Source organism: Notolabrus celidotus, chromosome 1 (genome assembly GCF_009762535.1).
Source record: "Notolabrus celidotus isolate fNotCel1 chromosome 1, fNotCel1.pri, whole genome shotgun sequence".
NCBI lineage: Eukaryota > Metazoa > Chordata > Actinopteri > Labriformes > Labridae > Notolabrus > Notolabrus celidotus.
In genome coordinates this window covers 26884195-26905552 of record NC_048272.1, presented here as the reverse complement: position 1 = coordinate 26905552, position 21358 = coordinate 26884195, and the positions used below count along the sequence as shown (strand labels likewise).

The 21358-nt window shown below is 40.3% G+C and overlaps 1 protein-coding gene and 2 non-coding genes across 4 annotated transcripts in view; 2 read left to right on the top strand and 1 right to left on the bottom strand.

Annotated features, from left to right (window-relative positions):
- Positions 1-887: 887 nt before the first annotated feature.
- fgd5a (FYVE, RhoGEF and PH domain containing 5a) overlaps positions 888-21358 on the bottom strand; it is a 37694-nt gene continuing 17223 nt past the window's right edge. The window contains exons 6-21 of one of the 2 annotated variants that reach the window (XM_034695521.1): positions 17067-17218; positions 15878-16034; positions 11532-11622; positions 10500-10550; positions 10238-10296; positions 9437-9508; positions 9229-9297; positions 6449-6532; positions 6273-6352; positions 6078-6174; positions 5776-5913; positions 5521-5623; positions 5279-5415; positions 4054-4155; positions 3547-3701; positions 888-2371 (exon numbers count right to left, since the gene is read on the bottom strand). In XM_034695521.1, coding sequence (XP_034551412.1) covers positions 2335-2371; positions 3547-3701; positions 4054-4155; positions 5279-5415; positions 5521-5623; positions 5776-5913; positions 6078-6174; positions 6273-6352; positions 6449-6532; positions 9229-9297; positions 9437-9508; positions 10238-10296; positions 10500-10550; positions 11532-11622; positions 15878-16034; positions 17067-17218 — 1584 coding nt within the window. In that variant the 3' untranslated portion in view covers positions 888-2334. Of the gene's footprint in view, positions 2372-3546; positions 3702-4026; positions 4156-5278; positions 5416-5520; positions 5624-5775; positions 5914-6077; positions 6175-6272; positions 6353-6448; positions 6533-9228; positions 9298-9436; positions 9509-10237; positions 10297-10499; positions 10551-11531; positions 11623-15877; positions 16035-17066; positions 17219-21358 lie in introns of both variants that reach the window. The other variant, XM_034695514.1, reaches the window with a different exon arrangement.
- Positions 3049-3120, top strand: trnae-cuc. Its single transcript has one exon. It is a non-coding gene; the product is annotated as a tRNA-Glu (tRNA).
- On the top strand, positions 4396-4467 carry trnae-cuc. Its single transcript has one exon. It is a non-coding gene; the product is annotated as a tRNA-Glu (tRNA).

The window sequence follows — 21358 nt, the reverse complement described above, 5'->3', positions numbered from 1 at the left end:
CCTTAAACATTTTTTAAGCAAATCAAATAAACACATACAATCATGATGGATAGTTTTATTTATACTATTCATGTTATCTTATAAACAGAAAGATTATTCAATAAACTGTGAAAGATTGTCAAATGATAATACAAAAAATTCATAAAAAATACAAAAGCAAGTCATCCAAGGGGTTTAAAAGCAGTGACAGTATTAAAAAATGCAGAGCCTGACTGATACAGACCTGAATCTGACCCTCATGGATCAACACATTCATTTATGTCTATTTATTTGTTCAAATATGAAACCTTTTTTGCCAGACAAGCAATGCAAAAAATAATGCTTGGTGTTTAGAAATGGTATAACTATGTTGTTCGTTAAAGTAACTAAACTGTTTGCTCTCCAGCAGACAATGGTGACACAACAGTAACAGTATAAGTACCGATTTCAGCACCATGCCAGTATCCATCACTCACAGAGGCCTATGACAGCTCCAAGATCTTTTCAGTCAAATAACGTGTGACAACCCTTCAGTAAGTTCTACTGCTAATGAGGCTCGTTATTATACTTGCTGCGGGAGGGATCAAAGATGATGAAATACTGAATACCACTGCTGTTTTAAGTTGGCACTATGAACTGTATAATAACCAAAGATGTGTGGGTCATTCTGTCTCTGCATATATATTCAAACATGTAAAAAGATGAGTATTAAGACAAAATAATGAGAGCAACTTTTGTTTCTTTCCTTTCTGAGACACTTTCAACAAAAGAAAGGAACAATGTGCTTCACAATAGCAGCAGTGAAACAGGCAGTCCTGATTTAGAATGGGTGTCGTGCACTTATTGATGTGTTTCAGTTAATGTTTAAGAACATTGAGGAACAGGCAGCACTGTTCAAACACAGCATGTAAAGATTTTAAAGGAGTTTATTTCTGTATGTTTCTATATACATGAACATTTACAATGCACTATATGCAAGAGGTACACTCTATAACAAGGATAAAGATATGGCACATAAGAAACAGATAGAAAAGCTGAAAAGTAATTGAAAGAAATGATGAAGTGTGACCGGTTGAAAAGTCAGACTCCAACTCTGACAATTTGAAGTTGAGAGGTTTGAAAAAGGCTTTTTTCAAAAGTTCCCATTCAGTCCAAGTAGATTCAGTTCTATTGTATCTAGTAGTGTGCATATGAGAGAAGGCATTCATCAAAAGGGCACTACAGTATATTTTTATGTTACTCTACTGTAACTGAACTGTTCAAAATACTAAAAGGAATAAGTATACAAGAGCAGATTAAAAGCAAATAGAGTCAAGGTCTCTTCAGGAGACATGACAGTAGTACAGTACTTTGATAACACAACAAAAAATTCAATGTCATCTCAGGCACATTCATCATCAATTGCAAATTGCACTGCATTCAACTGGAAGAAATCATTGGCACTTCAGAACAAAACGGTTTAGAAACCTACAGGTTGAATACCAGAGTATTTCTCTGTGAAGAAAAACTGTGGAGTGGTTGTCATGCTGAGGGTCATTCAGTAGGTTAATTACCAGAGTAAAACGCCAAAAGTAATACAGTGTACACACACCATGATGATTAAAATGACCTTTTACTCAGAACATCATGTAATAACATTTCTTTACAAATAAGTCATACAGTTCAGTAATATATGTGTTTTATAATTCACAATATATATTTCAAATACCAAATATCTCTCTAAAACTTTGACCAATATTTTCCCTTATAATAGCTGCAAAATACCACCATAGCATAGTTTGTTTTGATGTTAGTTCAAAGTGATGTTAAACCCACCACAGAACAAGGCTGGGTAACTGGCTCACATATAAAAATGAAGGATGTGTAGTTCTCCTGCAAGAACATACAAGTGGCTAAATAATCCAGTGATAAAAGACAGTCAAATTAAAAAAAAAGAAGAAAAAGAAGAAATGAAGAAGTGGGATGGTCCTTGTGAAGATGAAACAGAGGGAACAAAATGCCATTAAAATGAAGCATTTAAAGTTTCCAAGCTGCCTTTAAAGGATTCTGCCTTACTGAGCTGGATCAGCTCATTAAGATCAGAGGAGATTTTATCTGATAGACTAGACTTGTATGAGAGGGTTTCACTTTTCCTGTCCTCATGGTAGCATCCCCTGACTCCTGCACGTCAACTTCCCTACCACTCGGTGGCAGGCTTGTCTCAGTCCCTCCTGCTGGTTTAATTGTCATAGAAACAAATTCTACCAATAATCCTGTGCTGGTCTTTTTCGACGAGCTGAGTTCAGATGCAGCAGGTAGCTATGTTGTGTTGTAACAGCCACAGATAGCAGATCATGTTCGTTTAATGAGCAGCTGCTATAAAACTGTAGCCTCCTCCATGGCATTGACCCATCTGAAACACAGAAAAGTGGGACAGTTTAGCTCAGTGATTCATAAAACACATTTTAATGACATTCAAAGTCAATGAACAATTCACTGACAGTGTGTCTGACCTAACAAAATGTTGCATAATGGGCTCTATTAAGCAAAGGGCACATTATGCTTAAAATTGCATGTTGTTTACGAGGGTTGGGACTTTGCAGGGAAGGTTTCAAGAGATTTATTGGTTGCATCATGTCAAATGAAGCATGCAGTGTGTTTGGAGCCAAAGCCGAGGACTATAAGTCAGGTTATCTTGGCCTCTGTGGCGGAAAGGCATCACTAATTTTATTAGAGTGGGCTATTAAAACTGCAGCACAGCATTAAACATAAACATAAAACACACATTCTTCAGCACGTTATGAGGCATACAATAGTATTTAAAGGGAGATTTTCCTAGTTTCCTAAATTACAAGTCTTTATTTGGTTCCTTGTTTTTTTAAGTCTCATAATGATCTATTCAATTCAATTCAATGAAGGCACTGTGGTTGTCACTTTTGACAGCCGTCCCCTGCAGCACATAAGACAAACTGGTCGTGTGTGAGTGTGAGGAAAGTACACTGTGGAGCCACATTGCTGCACATGCAGGATAGTCTATCTACCCCATTTACAACCAAACATTCCTCACATGCCAACACAGGATTGTAACAGTCCCTGGTGGTCTAGTGGTTAGGATTCGGGGCTCTCACCGCCGCGGCCCGGGTTCGATTCCCTGTCAGGGAACTTGCTTTTCAATGACACTGCACCTGCAAGTTATAGCTGTATCCCTCATCAGGCCTTTCCAAAAATGCCCCCATACATCCACTGTGCTTATATAGTGTTTGTACTACATTTCTCAAAACAACATTTCACAAAGCACAATAACAATGAGGTGGGAGTGGGTTGGACCCTCTGACAGTGAGTCTGCACTGAAGGTAGCTTACAAACCATGGGTCACTGTAGATGCTCTGTAAATAAAAGTTCCATGTAGCGACCTGCACAAACATCTACTGCTTTTATCAAGATAAAATCTTTTCCTCCACCTCATGAAGGGTGTTTTATTCAGCTGTGGGACTGACTTGTGACAGTGATTCCGTCACAAAGTGAAAGTGTGGACGGACCGGTTTGAGAAAGGGCCATCATGTCTGTAAAAACAGCAACAATGCTCACCTGCGCGCAGTGTGTTGATCGTCAGCTCTGAAGCTGTAGTACAGGGTTTTCTTGTGGTAGAGATGGAACATGTTGCTGCTTTCCTCTCCCTCTGGCCTCTCAGTCAGCTTGACAGTAAAGCCCTGTAGTGGTAAACTCTCTGAAGCCACTTTATCCTGAAGAAACCAGAAGAAACACAGGCACACAAGTTTAAATCATGTCACACTGTCAGCAGTAACATGTAAACAAAGATAATTATATGTTTCAAGAAGAAGAGAGCAGATCAAACTCTGAGGTGCATACAAGAAACAGAGAGGGCACAGAGAATCCCTTTAATATATGAAGTGTTCAGCACAAGAGGAAAGTGAGCAGTGCAAATACAGTTTGAGTCTTAAACATTTCTGTATAAGTAAGTAAGAGTTGAAGAAGGAGAAGGATAGACTGATCATGAATGTGTGTGAGTGTTTTGGGGCTGGTGTGGGAGACTCTGTGCCCCCTCACCTCACGGGCTGTGAAGGTGTAGAGCACCTTGTCTTTGAGGAGGAACCACAGCCGTTTCCATTTCCTCTTGCTCTTTTTCCGACGCTGCAGGCTGCCGCTCATGGTGGAGCCCTCCACTGCCAGTGCCACCTGATGAAAAGCATTGCACATAAAAAGCAGAATAAGATTTCATTAAATTAACTTAGTTGTCATTGTAGGAAGAAGCAGAAATACCTTCCTGTTACTTTTATAGTCCTACTCCCTAAGACAGACAGATGGACAGTGAAGTGGACTGGCAGGTGTTCACTACACACTGACATCAACAGCTGAACAGATGTCACCCACGCCAGACTTTCCACTCAACAAGTTTGACATAAGTTGGGATATAAGTCCCTGGTGGTCTAGTGGTTAGGATTCGGCGCTCTCACCGCCGCGGCCCGGGTTCGATTCCCGGTCAGGGAACTTCTGTTTTAATCTCACCATCTTGCTTATCATAGGGAGATATACTGTTGTGAGGATTGGTCATCAAGTGGTCTTCCTTGTGGAAATTCATGGTAAATTGTGTGCTTAATCCACCTATGACCAAAAAGCATGTATAGATCACCTCCCTGATAAACTGTGAGTTTAAGTTGCCACTGCTGCAGATTCTAATATGATCAGATGTTCTGTATTCACAGAAAATGTATTGCAAGGTGAAGCGGTCAAAAAATAAACTTCAAAAATTGGTTCTGTGGTTGTTTTTATGAGAAAAAAAGCAATCATCCCTTCTGTCAGAGTACTTCAGAGAACACTGGAATAAAATCTTCTTTCAAGGGTCTTTCTAATATTATAGAATAAGGATATTAGCTGGTGAATAATGAAAAGTTGTTCAAAGTTGTTCCAGTTTTCTGTTCCCAGTGCTTTTCGTCTCCAATGCTGATGAGTGTACAGTATATCTGTCTGAGGCTGGGGACCTGTATAACCTCGATCTGTCATAGGCCTGTGTGCTGGGCTGAACCTCCGACAGTCACATTGCAATCTAACACCTACTTAAGGTACTACCTTAGGCAATTATACGCTGAAGTCGGCAAGTTCAAACAAACAATCCTCTAGAGTTCAACATCACCATCCTTGCCAAAAATGTATTTTGACAATAACTACAAGAAGATGTGAACATAGAGTTAGTGAGATAACATCTCTGATGCAGTATTATCAAGACCTCAATTCCAGACCTGATTTTCAGGCTTTGCGTGTTTGGAAAGAATTAGAAGTATAGATTGGAAGTTTAGTCCACCTGGTTAAGAGGGGAGGTGCTCTTCCTGCTTTTCCAAAGACTTGGAGGCTGCAGGCTCTGGAAGACGGCAGAGAGTGGTCGGCTGGCCCGGTGAGTCCGAGGGCTGGAGTTACCACATGCAGCTGACACGCTGCCTCCTGCACACACACGTACACACAAAAGAAAAAACAAATTAAATGGAAGAAACACTTAAGGATACGTTTTATATCCACTCTACATCTCCTGCAGAAGCTGAGATTCACCTCTTTTCCTGAGCTCGGCATAACAGTGGTCACACACTTTGGCCACCCTGTCTTTGAGGTACTTCAGCGGGTATCTGTTCCTCGAGCAAGAACGGCACACCACCTGCTCAGAGAGACAGAATACAATGAAGATTAAAAAAACATAGATAGACAGATCATTTCAGTGAGCTAGCTTAATATCTAAAACTTGACAACCAGCCCAAAAAGAAATAACCATTTGTAACAGAAATAATACTGATCAGAGTTCTGTGTGACCTTGCCACAGGCGTTGCAGTGATGTCGTCTCAGTGTGAGGCTGAAGTCGGAGGTACAGTTCATGCACATCATCACATGAGAAACCGGAACCAGCACTGGAGCAGCCTCACCCAGCGCCATCCACAACTTCTCACGGGCCTGTGGACACAAACAGGACATTAGACAATTAGAGAATGATGATGAAATGCTATAAGTCGATGTCACGGTACGTTAATATGTGGCAAGACTAAAGCCGGGGAAAGCAAAACTGAACCTACACAGACTGCAATAGTTATTAAAGGACCTTGTTTGAGTGCTCATACCTCACTGCAAGGACCACCAAACGTGCAGAGTCCTGCAGCGTGGTCTGCTATGGCTCGACTCAGTGTGTGGAACCAGTCCTCCCTCTCTCCAACTGAGCTGAAGAGAGAAACAGAAAAAAAGAGTGTTAATGGAACGAGAGATTGACAAAAGAAAAGATGTCTTGTTATCGTAATATTCTGCAGTCACATGCTCACCTGGCTGAGAGTGTAATAGTGATGTCGGACACTTCAATCCTAAGACAGTTCAGCACATTATCCAAGAGAGGTTTGCTGACCTGTGAGAGTGGCAGAAACAAACCACAGCAAACAAAACATTATATATGTATAGTTACATTAGGTTTGAGGTTATAAGAGAAGGATAATTGGCATACCTTCATCCCAGACAGAGACAATGTGTTCTTTAGCCTGTATTTGCCGTCTTGCTGAGGGTATGTGTACAGCATTATATCATTCATCTGAAAAGAGCATGTATAAAAAGGAATTAGGGGGGAAATACAAGAATTCTATTCTTCAAAAGAATAACACATTGGTTAAAGAAGATATCAAAACTTAGCAATGAGTTAAAAGAGTGAAGCTGTACACCCAGCTTTAAAGAATGAAATACCTCCAAAGACCACAAGGTGGTGGTGTTATGTTGAGAAAACTGTCTAAACGTGTACAAAACACCTCTCTGCTTATTCTTTTTTCTCTGAAACTTCCTGGGCCAAAAGAAACATGTATTCTGTTTCCTTTAACAGTGTATAGACTTTTCAGTCTTTAAACTGAAAAATTCCCATGTATGCACACAACACAAATAAGGCATTAAACGTGTTTATTTGCTTGTCAGACCAAAAGTATTGGGATCCTGTGAACAAACTGAGGGTCCATTGTGTTGCAAGAGGTATTTCATTTTTTCCCAGACAAAAGAGATGACATCATTGGTCACACCTAATGTGTGCTCTAAACATCCGCTGGGGCAGTAAATGCAGCATCCAGGAATTCTCCACCCTGCCCCGGGCTCCAGGCCTCCCCTCACACTCCCAGCACTTCACAGGCTGCAATGAGAACCATGACTGGGTGGAACCACCACCTTCACCACAACAACAACAACACAACACAAACAGTCACAGTAACAAGCTCAGAGGCTGGCTGGAGACAAAACAGTGCATGATAGCCAAGCCTGTGACCTCTGGGTTAAAGCCACTGTAGTCTGTCTGCTCCACCCTGAGCAGCTCCATTACTGGAAGGTTCCTTCCAGAGAAATGCGTCCAAGTTTCAAGTTAAGAGATCTCACAAACTACTTTCCCATATGATGAGACATCTATCACCTGAACTCCTTTAAACAGTGGCATTTTTTATCCTCCACTAACACCTCACCTGCCTTTTTTTCTTACATTTGTATCCCTCTGGCAGCTCTCTGTAACTCCATCCTTCTTCTAATCCCTGCCCTTTCTCATCCACTCTACTTTTCTTTCTTCTCTGAGCCCAAGCTTGTGAAACGGTTGCAGCTTCACTGTCTCTGAGGTGAGTGATGGCTTTCATCATCACTGTTGTTTGGATTCCCTTTCCTTAAAAGCCCATAAACAACAGCTGACCCACTGAAGCCATCAACTTCGAGACAGCGAATGGCCATAGAACCCTAATGGCCCTCAAGTATCATCCACCAAATCCTTTCAGCTATCGCTCAACTGCAATCTTGTTTTAAAGGATGGGGAGAACAATGGAGCAAAATAAAGATAAATAAATTGAAATCTTGATGTTATATTCTATTTGGATCAAACACTATAAGCCAGAGTCATAAATACAGCTCCTGAGGATATGTAGCCGAGGCATAATTCATAACATGAGACAGCACAGACTGCACATGGAACAATAGAGTGGGCTTCTCTATTTCACGTTATGTGTTTGTGTAGCACCACCACCTTCTCCTCCTCCTCCCTGCATTCTACAGGGTGTCTGGCCTTCACTTTGCTGTCAGTCCCCTCCCAATACACAGGAAGCCAGCATCCAGTGACCCACACCAAACATCCTGTAAGGAAGTGGGGCCCTGGAAAACAAGCCATGAGAGGGGAGGAGAGGAGAGGAGAAGAACGGCGAGGGAGGCCCTCTTTGGATGGGTGTGGTGCAGAGTGGAGGTCTAACAGCCTTGGCCTTGTGCCCCCCCCCCCAAACCTCACCTAACTCACAGACCGACCTCCGCCCAACATTCCCTCATATTTACACAGACAATGCTAACTTTGTTTTTTGCCTTTTCTCAATAATATGGCAGGTGTTTTCTGCCGTACTACACCTCATTTGTTGTTAAAATCCAATAGTCAGCATCAAATGCTTTTTCAAACACACACGACTCATGTTGGACTGCATTCCTGTGGTTCAGTTTTTGGAAATGGCATACAAATAGTTTAATCATCTTTAAATTCAATTCTCAACTGGGGTCTCCTTTTAGACGATGTCCTATTTAAATGCCATATAGCTTCAATTCAAGTTCATATGTATTATAGTAGCAGACAAAAAGAAACAACCTACAAGAAGTAGATTCACATTTTGGGATTTGCTCCAATTTGTTTTGTTGCAAAGATTGAGATAAGAGGGCTGCAATCACTTTCATATCTTTCCTTAAAATTTGGAGCCAGTGCCAGCAGGTGGTTTGCGTGCTATAAAGACTGTGAGCAGTGAAATACAGCTAGCCTTGCCTTGTGTCCAGGTGAGATTGGCAGATATTAACAGACTCTAAAAAGAGATCGTCTAGGCCAAGATATAGTCTGGCAGTTTCTTTGCCAGCACCACAAATCCTCATTTTTACATAAATATAATAGAAGGTACTAATAAGTGAAATTTAAGAAGTTTTCTATCTCTTGACAGAACCCAGCTTTAGTGCTGTTGGCAATTTAGTGCTGGAACTGGTTTTAAGGAAAATAAAACACTACATTTATCAAACAGTTACTGTCTTGATGCTAAGCTATGCTAATTAATAGTTAGCAGGAGTGTTTTGAACAGAGATATATGAAAATGGTTCAGATCTTCTCATCTTACTTTTAGCAAGAGGACAATTTTCCAAAATGTTACATTATGGAGGAAAGAAAAGTATATTTCAAAGCGTTCCCACTACCTTTAGAGCCTAATACTGTGTCTGAAAGTGAGACGTGAAGTATAAAAAAGATAACATTATTACCAGAAAAAGGTGTCTGGGCTGCCTGCTTTTCCTCGAGACCTTCATGAGTGTCCCCTCTTTGACAAACATCTGCCGATGGAAATGCACAAACACAGAAAAGTATGAGAAACGCATACTAACATAAATCATGTAGTAGATGTTGTGAAGGCCTTTAAAAGCTGTGTTTTGCAACAGTAACACTGGCCAGAAGAGGCTACATGGTTCTCACCCTTCCAGGCTTCAGTAGGTCCTTCTTGCCTTTCACGCTGTACTCTATGTGGACCAGACGCAGCAGGTTCTCCTGGGGGGGCAGAGACAGCACAAAGGTAGAGGGAGATTATCCAGTGATGGACGGAAGAGGAGACAGGAGAATGAAACTGACTCTGTTTGTTTGTGAATGAAAGAGAGGGAGGCGGAAAGGGATGAGATACTGAATAAGAGGGGGTGAGAGATAGAGGGATCCTGTGTTTCCACTGTCTGTCAGTCTGTGTGTGTGTGTGTGTGTGTGTGTGTGTGTGTGTGTGTGTGTGTGCGTGTGTGCAGAAGAGAAAAAAGGGGAGTGTGATAAACAGGAGGAAAGCCAAAGTGAGGCACAAGGGATGTTGACAGTGAGAGGCAAGAAACACGTAGGGGGGATGTCCATGAATTATCTCCATGAACTGCTCATGTTTGAGGAGGAGTGTGAGTCTTGTCCACCCTCACACTGCTCCCTTTGTTATGATACACCTGGGACTTTCTGATGACATCATCTTTCCTCGTCCCTTGTGATAATTAACAAGCTGTGCCAAAGAAGGATAGACCTCTCCTTCACTCCAGCATGTCATTTAAAAGAGGGATTCATACACAGAAAACTGTGGCTGTCTAACTTCTTCACGCTTGAACTGTGTCAGAAAATTGCTCTTTCATTGCCAAGCGGGATATAAAGACTCGTCTCAATAGCGGCATGCTGGGTGGTGAATATATCAGACACAACAGGAGCTAAACAGTCTGAGTGATCTAAACACATGGAGCATATCCAGAGTAAACTCACCCCCTGTTTCAGATTGTCGTTGGCTTGGTCTGCAACCTCGGACACAATCACCAAGGCAGCTGCAACACAAACAGAAAGAGCAAGAGAGAGATTTACAGGCAACCAAATTCAATGAAGAAACACTTAGTAACTGTGACTCAACAAGTAGAGCCTGGTACATGTCCAACAGCTGCAGTGTGTGAGTGTTAGTGTGTGTCTTACTACTCCAAAGACATAACCAGCTCTGTTATGAATATCTCAGAGGTCATTTGATCAAGTTTACCTTGTGTGTCCTCGTATTCTTTAGAGTCAGGAGAGAGGTTGTTCAGGTAATCTGGAAGAAACAAACAAACAAACACAAAAACTCAAAGTTACTCTTTCCTTGACTATAGAGGACATACAAAGAGATGGTGAACATTGTCCAACTGTTTTAGTGCAGCTTATTCAATGCTAATTCAGCACTTTATGCTAATAATCTGTCTTCTCTGGCATTTGTGGATTAAAAAAGAGGGAATGCATGGAAGGAGATAAATAATATTTCCTCTAACATATAAGATAAAAGCGGTGAACACACCTTTGCTAATTCCTGTAATCTCCAAGGTTTTACACACACAGCTTTCCTTGGTTTGGTTCATGAACAGAGCTAACAATAGTTTGTGTAGGCTAAAGTTAGCTAATATTTATTTCCCTGTTATTGACTTCCACTGCATCAGACTCAACTCAACTTTATTTACAAAGCACCTTTCATACATACAACAGAAATGGTTGAATAATAAAAGATTAAAACAAGAAAGATGGTGATCATAGATAAATACTTAAAAATGAAATGAAATCAATAATGTCAAATCAATAAAATAAGTAAGGGTAGAAAGCAAAATTAAAAAACAGTTAGAGTTAAAAAGATTAGATAAATCTAAGAAATCAAAAAATAACTAAATAAATAAGATAAATTCATTTAATTAAAAAAATGATTACAATAATGCAGTCCTGGGCTAAAAGAAATGTATTCAAATTATGAGACAGATAAAGAAGGTATATCTTAATTTACTTTTAAAAACACCAAGAGTGCTCGCCCTACCGATATCCGGAGGCAGAGAGTTCCACATTTTAGGGGCATAAAAAGAGAAAGCTCTATTTCTGGTGCTTTTGTCGGACACATGAGGAACAATTTTACATTTAAAAGTCAAGCATTCATTCAGACTCTTCTATAACTGTGCTAATTCTATGAGTCATGATTACCATATAAATGCAACGACGGCTCTCTTTCGAAGAGAATAACAAAATTAGATTATGTAAAGACGTGTTCATATGTTACCTGTGAGTAGCATTCGGTATTGTAGTACTCTCACAATGACCTGCAGCAGCTGGTGCTTTAGGGGGACTTCAGCTTCTTCTGGGCTTCTTGTCTGCACACAGGCACACAAAAACACACACACATTTTGAATATACATTAAATATAATAGACATGAATGTGCAAAAAATAATCCAGAAAGTAGATTGGAAAGAAGATGAAACACATGTTCTGTTACTCTACTCCAAGTAAGTACATATATCTGTTAGTATAATTATAATTCACATAAGATCTTGACCTTTACAGAAACGCTAAAAATCTTTTTTTCTGTCAGTCCCAGGACTGCAACCACTGCAGTGTCTTTTTAATGAATGTAACCCTTTTCATTAAATGCTGTGAGTCAAGGTTAGACTTGACCAAGGGAACACAGCCGTCCTGGTTGACCTTCATTCGACTTTCCAGCGCTCAAATAACCAGAACAACTCCCATTCTTCTTCTCAGAGCAAGTCATTTGCAGGTGAAAGGGGACAGAAATTGGCACAATCAAAGAGAGCTGGGAAAATCAATCAGGATATAATTGTATCTGACAGGTATTTATGCCCTGAGCAATGGAGGAGCAACCAGGGACTGCACACACATGCACGCTCACACAGACAAAGACACACACACACACACACACACACACACACACACACACACACACACACACACACACACACACACACACACACACACACACACACACAGGCTTTTCTAATCCAATGAAGTCCTACCCTACATTAGAGAGACACAGATAGCACCCTGCGGGAAACAGCATCTTCATCTTATTTATATCACACACACAAACACACACACAGGAATACACACAAGAACCCACACAAACACACTGAACTCATCTCACACAATCACAAACAAGTACAATTTATTATTGATGTACTCCTGCACACACACACACACACACAAGCAGATACAAACACACACACTCACACACACACACACACACACACACACACACACACACACACACACACACACACACACACACACACACACACACACACTGGGCTGGTGATGAGATAACACTGATTAGCCCATAAGAGGAGGGATGGGATACAAGTTGAACACACCGCTCTTTGTCTTCATTATCACCATGTGGAGTGCAGGAGTCAGATAGTTAAACAAAAAGCTGATGCCTCTGTTAATGAGGAGGCTTTCACAAATACAACATTTCTTTTACTTCTTCTTCTCCTCTTTTTTTCCTTCTCTGTTACCTTATCTTCCCACCCCAGAAAACACTTCTGTGTTTGTGTTTCTCTTACTTTTCTCTTTCACCTTGTCCTCTCTCTCCTCATCACTACATGATGCCCTGAGTACATTAATAACCAACTCTCTATTATTAAACCAGCTCAGCATCCGAACACCCGCTCTCCTCAAGTGTCTCTTGTAAATTGTCATCCAATTGACACTTGTTCAGAAGAAGTGGCTTTCAAGAGATGCTAATTAGCGCGTGGTTTGTTTAGGTGCTTGAGCCAAATGGAGGAGGAGGAGGGAAGGGAGCATGTGATGCCTCATGCTGGGAGATAAACACACACACACACACACACACACACACACACACACACACACACACACACACACACACACACACACACACACACACACACACACACACACAGAGTCAGGGACAAACAAACACCCTTTTCAGATTGTGTCATGGCCACCTGATCTGCTGCACACACATTCACACACACACACACGACCGATCTAATTGGGGAGTTGTAAAGGAGACTGCTTCTCTAATTAGCTTCTGTCTGCCTCATTGCCCAGCTGCCTTTACAAGGAATTCACTCCATCGCTCTCTCCCTCTATCGCTCTCCGTCCACCTGCTGCACAACCTCCTCCTCCATTCCTCCTGGGCTTCTTGCACAAGAGAAAACACACACAGGCTGCACAGAAACAGAACCACAGGTCATGACATGAATATAAATCCAAGCTGGGCTGCTTTGGAAAGACATTTCATTAAACAAGTTTCATAAGATCTGCAAAATTTGTGTATGGACATGTCTCTGCAGAAGAACCAGACACAACTACACTGAGGTACAAACAGAGCAGGGACAAACACACACACACACACACACACACACACACACACACACACACACACACACACACACACACACACACACACACACACACCATACTATGTTGGCCAATGTTTATAGATGGTGCGGTAAACAGGGGACTGGCTGTGGAGAAGAGGCTTTAATCCTGTAAGGGTCTAGCTCTGATCCGATCAGGGTCTGTGGCTACTTCATCACTGTCAGCGCCACATCCACAATGAAATTACTACCACTTAAACTGCTGCACTTTGGCATGTAGCAATAAAACGCAGCAGCAGGAGGGTACAAAAATAAAAGGTGTTGAGGAAGGAAAGTGTTAGTCTTAAGAAAGAAAGAAAAAATGGCCGCCATTGATGAAAAGCATGAAATTATAACATTCAAATCAGTATAACTGCTTCTCTTTGGTGTAATGATTTGTGGGCTTTCACAAAACAAACAGATGAATTACTGATGTCCCTTTCAGTCGTGGGTACAGTTCATCCCATGACCCGTACGATCCTCCCTGCTCAGCTCTCCCTCTCCCTCATTACAGTGAGGTCACATACACCCTGCAATTCCCCAAGCAGTGCTCTGATTCAACACAGCATCCATCACACACATGGACATACACACAATGGCCTGGTGTGGGAGGTTGGGGAGGATAGACCCCAGATAGCAGGCTTATATGCAATAGGGGAAACGTAAATATAACATGTGGTGTAATTGTGAGATGAGTCACAGTCTTTATGTGCACACAAGTGAGGAAGAAAAAAAAAAGCATAGAACATTTTATTCAGACTAATCTTATTATAGAAAAACTGTATTTGTGATTTTAGATAAGATCATTTAATTTTATAAATGTATCACATTTGTTGAATAACTGCATTTAGAGCCACTTTAGATACAGGGATACATAAAGTTCTAAAAGGGACTTATATAATTGTTCTTATAATTAAGTAAATGATGAAGAAAGTCAACGATGAAACATTTAGCTTAAGGCTACCATGTGAAAATACGCTGTAGTATGAAAAAGGTCAATGTTTACTGAACATAGTGATGGTTCACAGTCTTCCTCTCTCACCTTCACTTCCTTCTGTTTGCATTACCTTCACTAAAGTCTGGCAGAACCAAAATTTTTTGGCATGGGACAGCTGTGGCTGAATATTCATGAGGGTAGACAGTTGGTGCCTTGTCCGTTCGCTTTTCTTATCAAACTCGAAACGCCTGGAACCATTGTGTCGGCCACTCACAGCGAATCAGAGCAAAGTATTCAACCAGCATTGTATAAATTTGTTGAGGAAGGTTCTCAGATGAAAATGTAACTTTGTTAAAGCAAATTGAAATCAAAGCTTGTGAGCGGCTTTTCGGGTTCTGAAATATCCAATTAAAGCTTTAAAATTGCATATTGTAACAATTGTTTTGAGTGAAAAAATGAAAGTGAAAAGTGAGACAGAATTAAAATAATATTTTGTTTTTTTTTCAGAGTGACCCATGTCCTGCTTTACAGCAGGTTTGACTGTAAAATATGAATCAACTCTATAAATCAGCACACAGCTGCATAAAACAGAGAAATCTCTGGCTCTATCGCTGTGGCCTTATCTATAGGCTCTCTTAATATCCTGTCTTTTATTTAAAAACAGTCCCCAGTATTGTTGCTAGCTGGGAATGTACCCACTTCTATTCTATATAAGGATAAAGTGTTGATTAAGTGGACCAAGCACACAATCCATGTGACAGTATTAGAATGAGCTGTTGCTGAATTATGATCCTGTCACCTAAATCCTACTTCACTGCTCTCCAGGGGGGATAAAGGATGAAGAGAGCCATGCCGAACAAAGAATGAGTATTTGGTGTTGAGAGGGAATAAAATATGCAATCATGACAGTGGAAAGGTCAGTTTCATGGAGAGGAGCAGGATAGAGAGGCTTTAGAAAAGCCCTTATCTCCGCATAGAAGCGAGGTGACAAAATCTAGGCTAAGAGCGGCTGCATGATTGTCAGGCTGAAAACCAGTTTCACCTGTGCACCCTGGAAGCATCCACAAGGCTTCACTTTACCTCCACAAACATGAAAAGTGAACCTGAGATTTCAATATGTGACTTTCAAAACACTTAAATTATAAAATACTTCAAACCTTTATTCAGTTAACTCCGTAAAACACCCAAAACAAACATGGGGGAGAAAATGGGAATTAATTACCAAACGATTTGTATGGAAACAATTAAGTGCTGTCTTTGTGTGCTCTAGTTTAAATGTACCCTAAAGTGTTTACCTCAAATTTCTTGACAATGGCAGCAAAAGCCAGGTTGTTCCTGCAGCTCTCCTCCAGTAAGGACATGCTACGATCATACTCGGATATGTAGGTGTCAAATACTCGAAAATCTTCCTGACGTGACAGGATCACGTCTACCACCCTCTGGCTCTCCTCCCTGAAATGACAGCAAAATCAGAGATGAAGAACATTCTCTTAAGCCATTATACATACAGTGAATGTTATGGGATTTTTAGAAAAAAATCAATATGAGAATCCAAATTGTGTTTCCTATCTCATCCCAGAGAACTGAGTTTCTACGTTTTCTGTCATGATGTTTGACTAGCATTTACAAATACAGTCGTAGGTGTAAACAGTATGCTTTTACTTGTAGTGGTTAATGAGTGAAGTGTCATTTTATTTCTCAATTGTGCTTAAAATATCCAGCGACAAAATGTCCATTATATGATTGTGCATTATTTTATAAATGTTGAGTCAAGACAGAAGTCATTACTAAGGCTCCTATCCTAGGAAAGCTTAGATTTAAGACACAGTTTGATATTTTTTTTTAAAAAGTGCTTTTTTGCTTTCTTGTTGTAAATAATATAAAAAATGAATACCAATCTCATCGTCCACTTAATATACATTTAGTTGAGCTTAGCACTAGGCTTAAAACAAACCTTTAACTTTTTATGAGACTTTTAAAATTAAGTCCTGTCTTATCTTCATGCTAAGCTAAGATAGCTGTCTGTCTCATATTCAATACACAGACATCAGACTGGTTTTCACATTTCTGCCCTACTCTCTGAAATAAAGCAGGATTGCTTTTCCCCAAATATCAGACAATCCCTTAAAAATCCTGCAGCAAATTTAAAACAAATGTAAGTACCGCGAGTATTCTCTTGGGATTATTTTAAAAGATACAGAGGTCAATTAAAACTAAAAAGCACTTCAGTGTGGGGTACTAGCTGCAAAATCTGGCCTTATAATTGAAGAGCAACCTTTTGCATAGTTAATCCAAAGCAAAGTGGGAACAATGTGGGGTGATTATTGTTACCTCAGTTAAGAAGTCTCCTCACTCCTCATCTACTGCATTAGTCCATCTGAATTCCATATCTTACTGTGTATTATGACTTCATTTTTTAAACACAACACCAGGACGACTGAGCATCAACAGTCCACAGCCTAGCATGTCTACGTTGTTTCTTACCACTGAGTGATGCGCTCCTCCAGCTCAGATAGGATGTCGCTGTGGAGGGTGAAGACCTGAGGGAGCACACCCAGTATCTCTCCGAACCTCTGCTCCTCCAGCACAGGCTCCCCATCCTCTCCCTCTGCCTCCGTGACTGCTGACCTAAAGTCCTGAGCAGGAGAGAAAACAGAATTTGTAAGGAGAAAAAAAAGTGTGGAGTAGAAAAAAAAGACAAAAAGGAGAAAGGAAAATGTTTTTTAGAATGCAAAGAAGGAATGTGGAGTGGGATAAATGAAAGGCATAGAGGAATGAAGAATGAAGAGAGGGAGAAAAATGTAAAGAATGAAGGTCAGATCCTCCTAAACATCCTTCCTGCCCCCCCCTCCCTTCAAATCACCTCAGTGCCTTCCCACACTTTGGGCTCTGTCCAGGCATTCAGGAAAGGCGGCGCTGCTTGTACAAGAGTTACACACCAGGTGTTGTTGCATAATGACCTTGGTACTTTGTGACACAATGCTTTTTTGGACATAGTCCCCACTTATCATTTTTCTGTAGACATGAACCTGAAAGTTCACTGATACAGACAATTCTGCTCCATGGAAGTCCATCAGCTCACACAAAGCATTAGCAACAGGCTTTAATAGCTGCAGTGTCATGGATTAAGAGGACCAGTATGAGGAATTAAACCAGGCAGGGGGTTATCTCTCAACTCAGCAAATAAAGAGAACAATGTATATAAATAAATCATTCATTTCCACAGCTGCCATTTTCTTATGACATCCCACTTTGGGTGGGAAGCTAAAATGTTGTTGTAATGCTGTACGACTGTATATCAGGATGCAAAATGCATGAATCTGTGGAATTTACAATTTGTCAAAACTGTATGAGTTCATGCCTTTCTTATTCATCAGGAACTGAAAAGAAAGTTTACAGTAAATCAGGGGACATTGGGCCATGTTTTTATTTATAGCAAAAATGTTGATATGCATCCATAACCAATACCCTAGATCAGGGGTTCCCAAAGTGTGGGTCTGGACCCCCTGGGGGTCGCGAGACACAAATGGGGGGTCGTGAGATGTCTTCCAGAATGTTTTTTTTTTTAAAGTTATCTAAAATTAGTACATTTTACCCATTCTAGTAAAAATATCGACAAAAATAGTAACTAAACTTGAAATAAAACCTTGAAAATAGAAAATGTAATGAGTTTTCTGCCTTTCTTTTTGCCAGATGACTCCTTAAGTTTTGGGTTAGTGAACAGTTAATTATCAAAAGCATCAGTAGCAGCAGGTGAATTCATAACGGTACAGGAAACACGGACACATGCTCATATAGGTAGGTTAATTTTCTGCAGACCAGCTAAATGAAGCCAAATTAAATCACTTCGGAGGGACAGTGGGGGTCGCGAGTCTTTGGCACCTATATTTTGGGGTCACAGGCTGAAAAGTTTGGGAACCTCTGCCCTAGATAACACATTAAAGTTATAATCAAACCCTCCCCAACCCTCTTCTTTTCATTGTGTTTTAGCTGACACAGTGAACCAACAGGAAGTACTTGTTGAGTGCTATAGCCTGGCTATAGCCTGAATAAATATATGAAAGTTAGCATTCCAGCATGCCCTGAGAATTATTCTTTTTATTGTGTATAAGCTTTTAGCTAATAGCTACACTGCCACCTAACACTATGCTAGCTAAAAGTACTCTTAGCTGTAGCTTGTATTAATAGGTGAAAGTTAGCATCCAGCCACTTTCAAGCTTAAATTATGTTATGTTATCATGTAAGCATACAAATTGCCCCCAGAGGGTTTAATAAAGTTGTTTGAATTGAATTGAATTGCTGAGCATTCTTACTTTTGATATTGAGTTTAGGCTTTAAGCTATGTCCTAGCTAACAGCAATGTTAGCTTGTTGACAAATGTGTGACAGCGGCTTATGGGTTATCAAATATATTATTTTATATTGCAAAATGTTTCCTTGTTTGCTTTATTTTTACTCATCAATGTCTTTTCAATTTCATATCATTGTGGCAGCAGTAAAATTAAAAACATTTTCACAAATATACATTTAATTGTCTTATGTTGTACATAGTACAGTTTTATAGCAGCTTTTTGGCTTACCCCAAGTTTGATGTCAGAGGAAAAAAATGCTGCTTTGTGAATATAGTCAGTTAGGAATTGTCCAAATGTTTCCTCTGCAGGTATAGCTCACTGGCAAGCTAATGGCATTCACTGAGTGTGCGTCTATAAAGGATACATGTCTGGAGCCCTTGGAGTAAGCACACTCATAAAACAAAAAGAGTTGTCCCTGTCGATTGTAGGATAATGTGACACTTAGTGCTTCACAATGTGCTGTTCATCACACACAAATGATCGTGTATGAGTTAACATTTATCATGTCTTTCGGGCAGAAGAACAGTAGCCTATACTTTAACAACTCTAACTCTGACTCCTAGGCTACACACATACTCTCTCTCTCTTTTCCTCATGAGAGGCAGGTCAAGAAGCAATGCTATGCAGTTGGTTGACCAGTCAGTCAAGCTTGGTCATACCTCAGCTCAGAGAATGTGTTCAGGGGTCAGGGGTCTCAAACAAGAAAAAAAATTATAAGTCTGAGCCTCATATGTTGTGTAGCTGTTAAAGGAAAAGGCCTGTAGAAGAGGAGCATGGCCTCCCTTCCTATGTGGACACAGGGTCTGGAAATTCTTTGTATTCTTGTTATTTCTTATCAAACAATAGAACAATAGCTCATGTGCACCTCTCACTTAACGCTCCTGCTGATGTTTTTTCTCCCCCTCAAACTGTGTGTTTGTGTGTGAAGTGATGCTTGACTATTTCCAGGCTCAACAACTCAGATTCATGCAAATTATGACACCAGCCGGCATCAAGCAGCAACCAGCATTTTGACACATCGCTGTTTGATATTTCAAGAATAACAAGACCGCTATCACTGTCTATACATAATTCAACAGTGTCATGAAAGAAACTCAATGTCACCTCTGAAATATAGCAAAAAGATTACATTAAGTACAACAGTAACACTAAGAGAAGTGAAAACAGATCATTTACTCTTGAAATGGATTTCATGGGATAGGCCGCACTCCAACATTGCTGTTAAATGCCCACTTTAACTTGGGTCATATGTCTCTGTCTGTTCTCTGGCATGTAGCAGCTAATTAGTATAATTGAGCATCATAATGAGGTTGCAGATTTATGAATATTAGAGAGGTCCATTGTATAATATTTGCATTAGTTGCTGTTTAATGACGTCAAATTAAACATTACACAGATCAGCTGCTTTTTATGCAGCCACTGGGCGTTCATAAATCATGATGAGGGAGGGACGCAAGAGTTTCAGGTTATAACCTTGTTCAAGGTTATTGGCTGACTGATGGGCTTCTACAGCTTTAATGTAATCTTCCTGTCAGATTTGTACAGGAAAAATCGACTTTACAGCAATTCTTCATACAGCTATTTTGGAGAAGGTGCCTTGAGACCCTTCTGTAGGACTTTCCATTTACCTTGGAAAAAACAAAAACTATCTGAACTGCTCCACAGTGATTTTTAAGGTTTCTTTGCGTGGCCAACAATCAATCAATCAATCAATCAATCAATCAATCAATCAATCAATCAATCAATCAATCAATCAATCAATCAATCAATCAAACAAACAATTTTTAACTAATATAGCACCTGGACAAAAAAAATTCAAAGATGCTTTGAACAGCAGTTCAAGCCGATACTCAGAGATCTACATGAAGTAAGGACTTCAGCAATTTCTATTTATCAAATCACAACAAAAGTTATCTCAAAACACTTATCACAAAAACTGTAGGTCTAGACTGGACTTAATTCTAACCAAGCAGCAACCTCCGGTCTAAAAATATGAGTCCAATGCGGAAGTGCTAAATGCTGCAGTTCATCAAGGATCCGCTTGAGGCTGGCTCTGGAAGTACCGGAAGTCACATACACATGAATGGGAAAAAGCTGATCTTTACAGCAGAAATAAACATGTTTACAGCCTGGTACAAAAGACGAGTGTAGTCTGGATAGCTCATTTCTCGATCGGAACACACTGTGAGGGGGGTGAATTTTTTTCAAACTCAGCAATTTTGAACATATTGAGATTACGAGGCTTCCAATGAGAGGCAAAGCTGCCTGCCAGAACGCTTCAGCTGTTGACTAGGAGGCTCAAACTCCGCCTCTTTACATCACAATCGCTCAACAGAATCGATATGGCTGCCGCCGCCGATTTACCTCAAAACAACTCTTCAGAAACAAATGGGTGACGTCACGGATCCTACGTCCATGTTTTTTA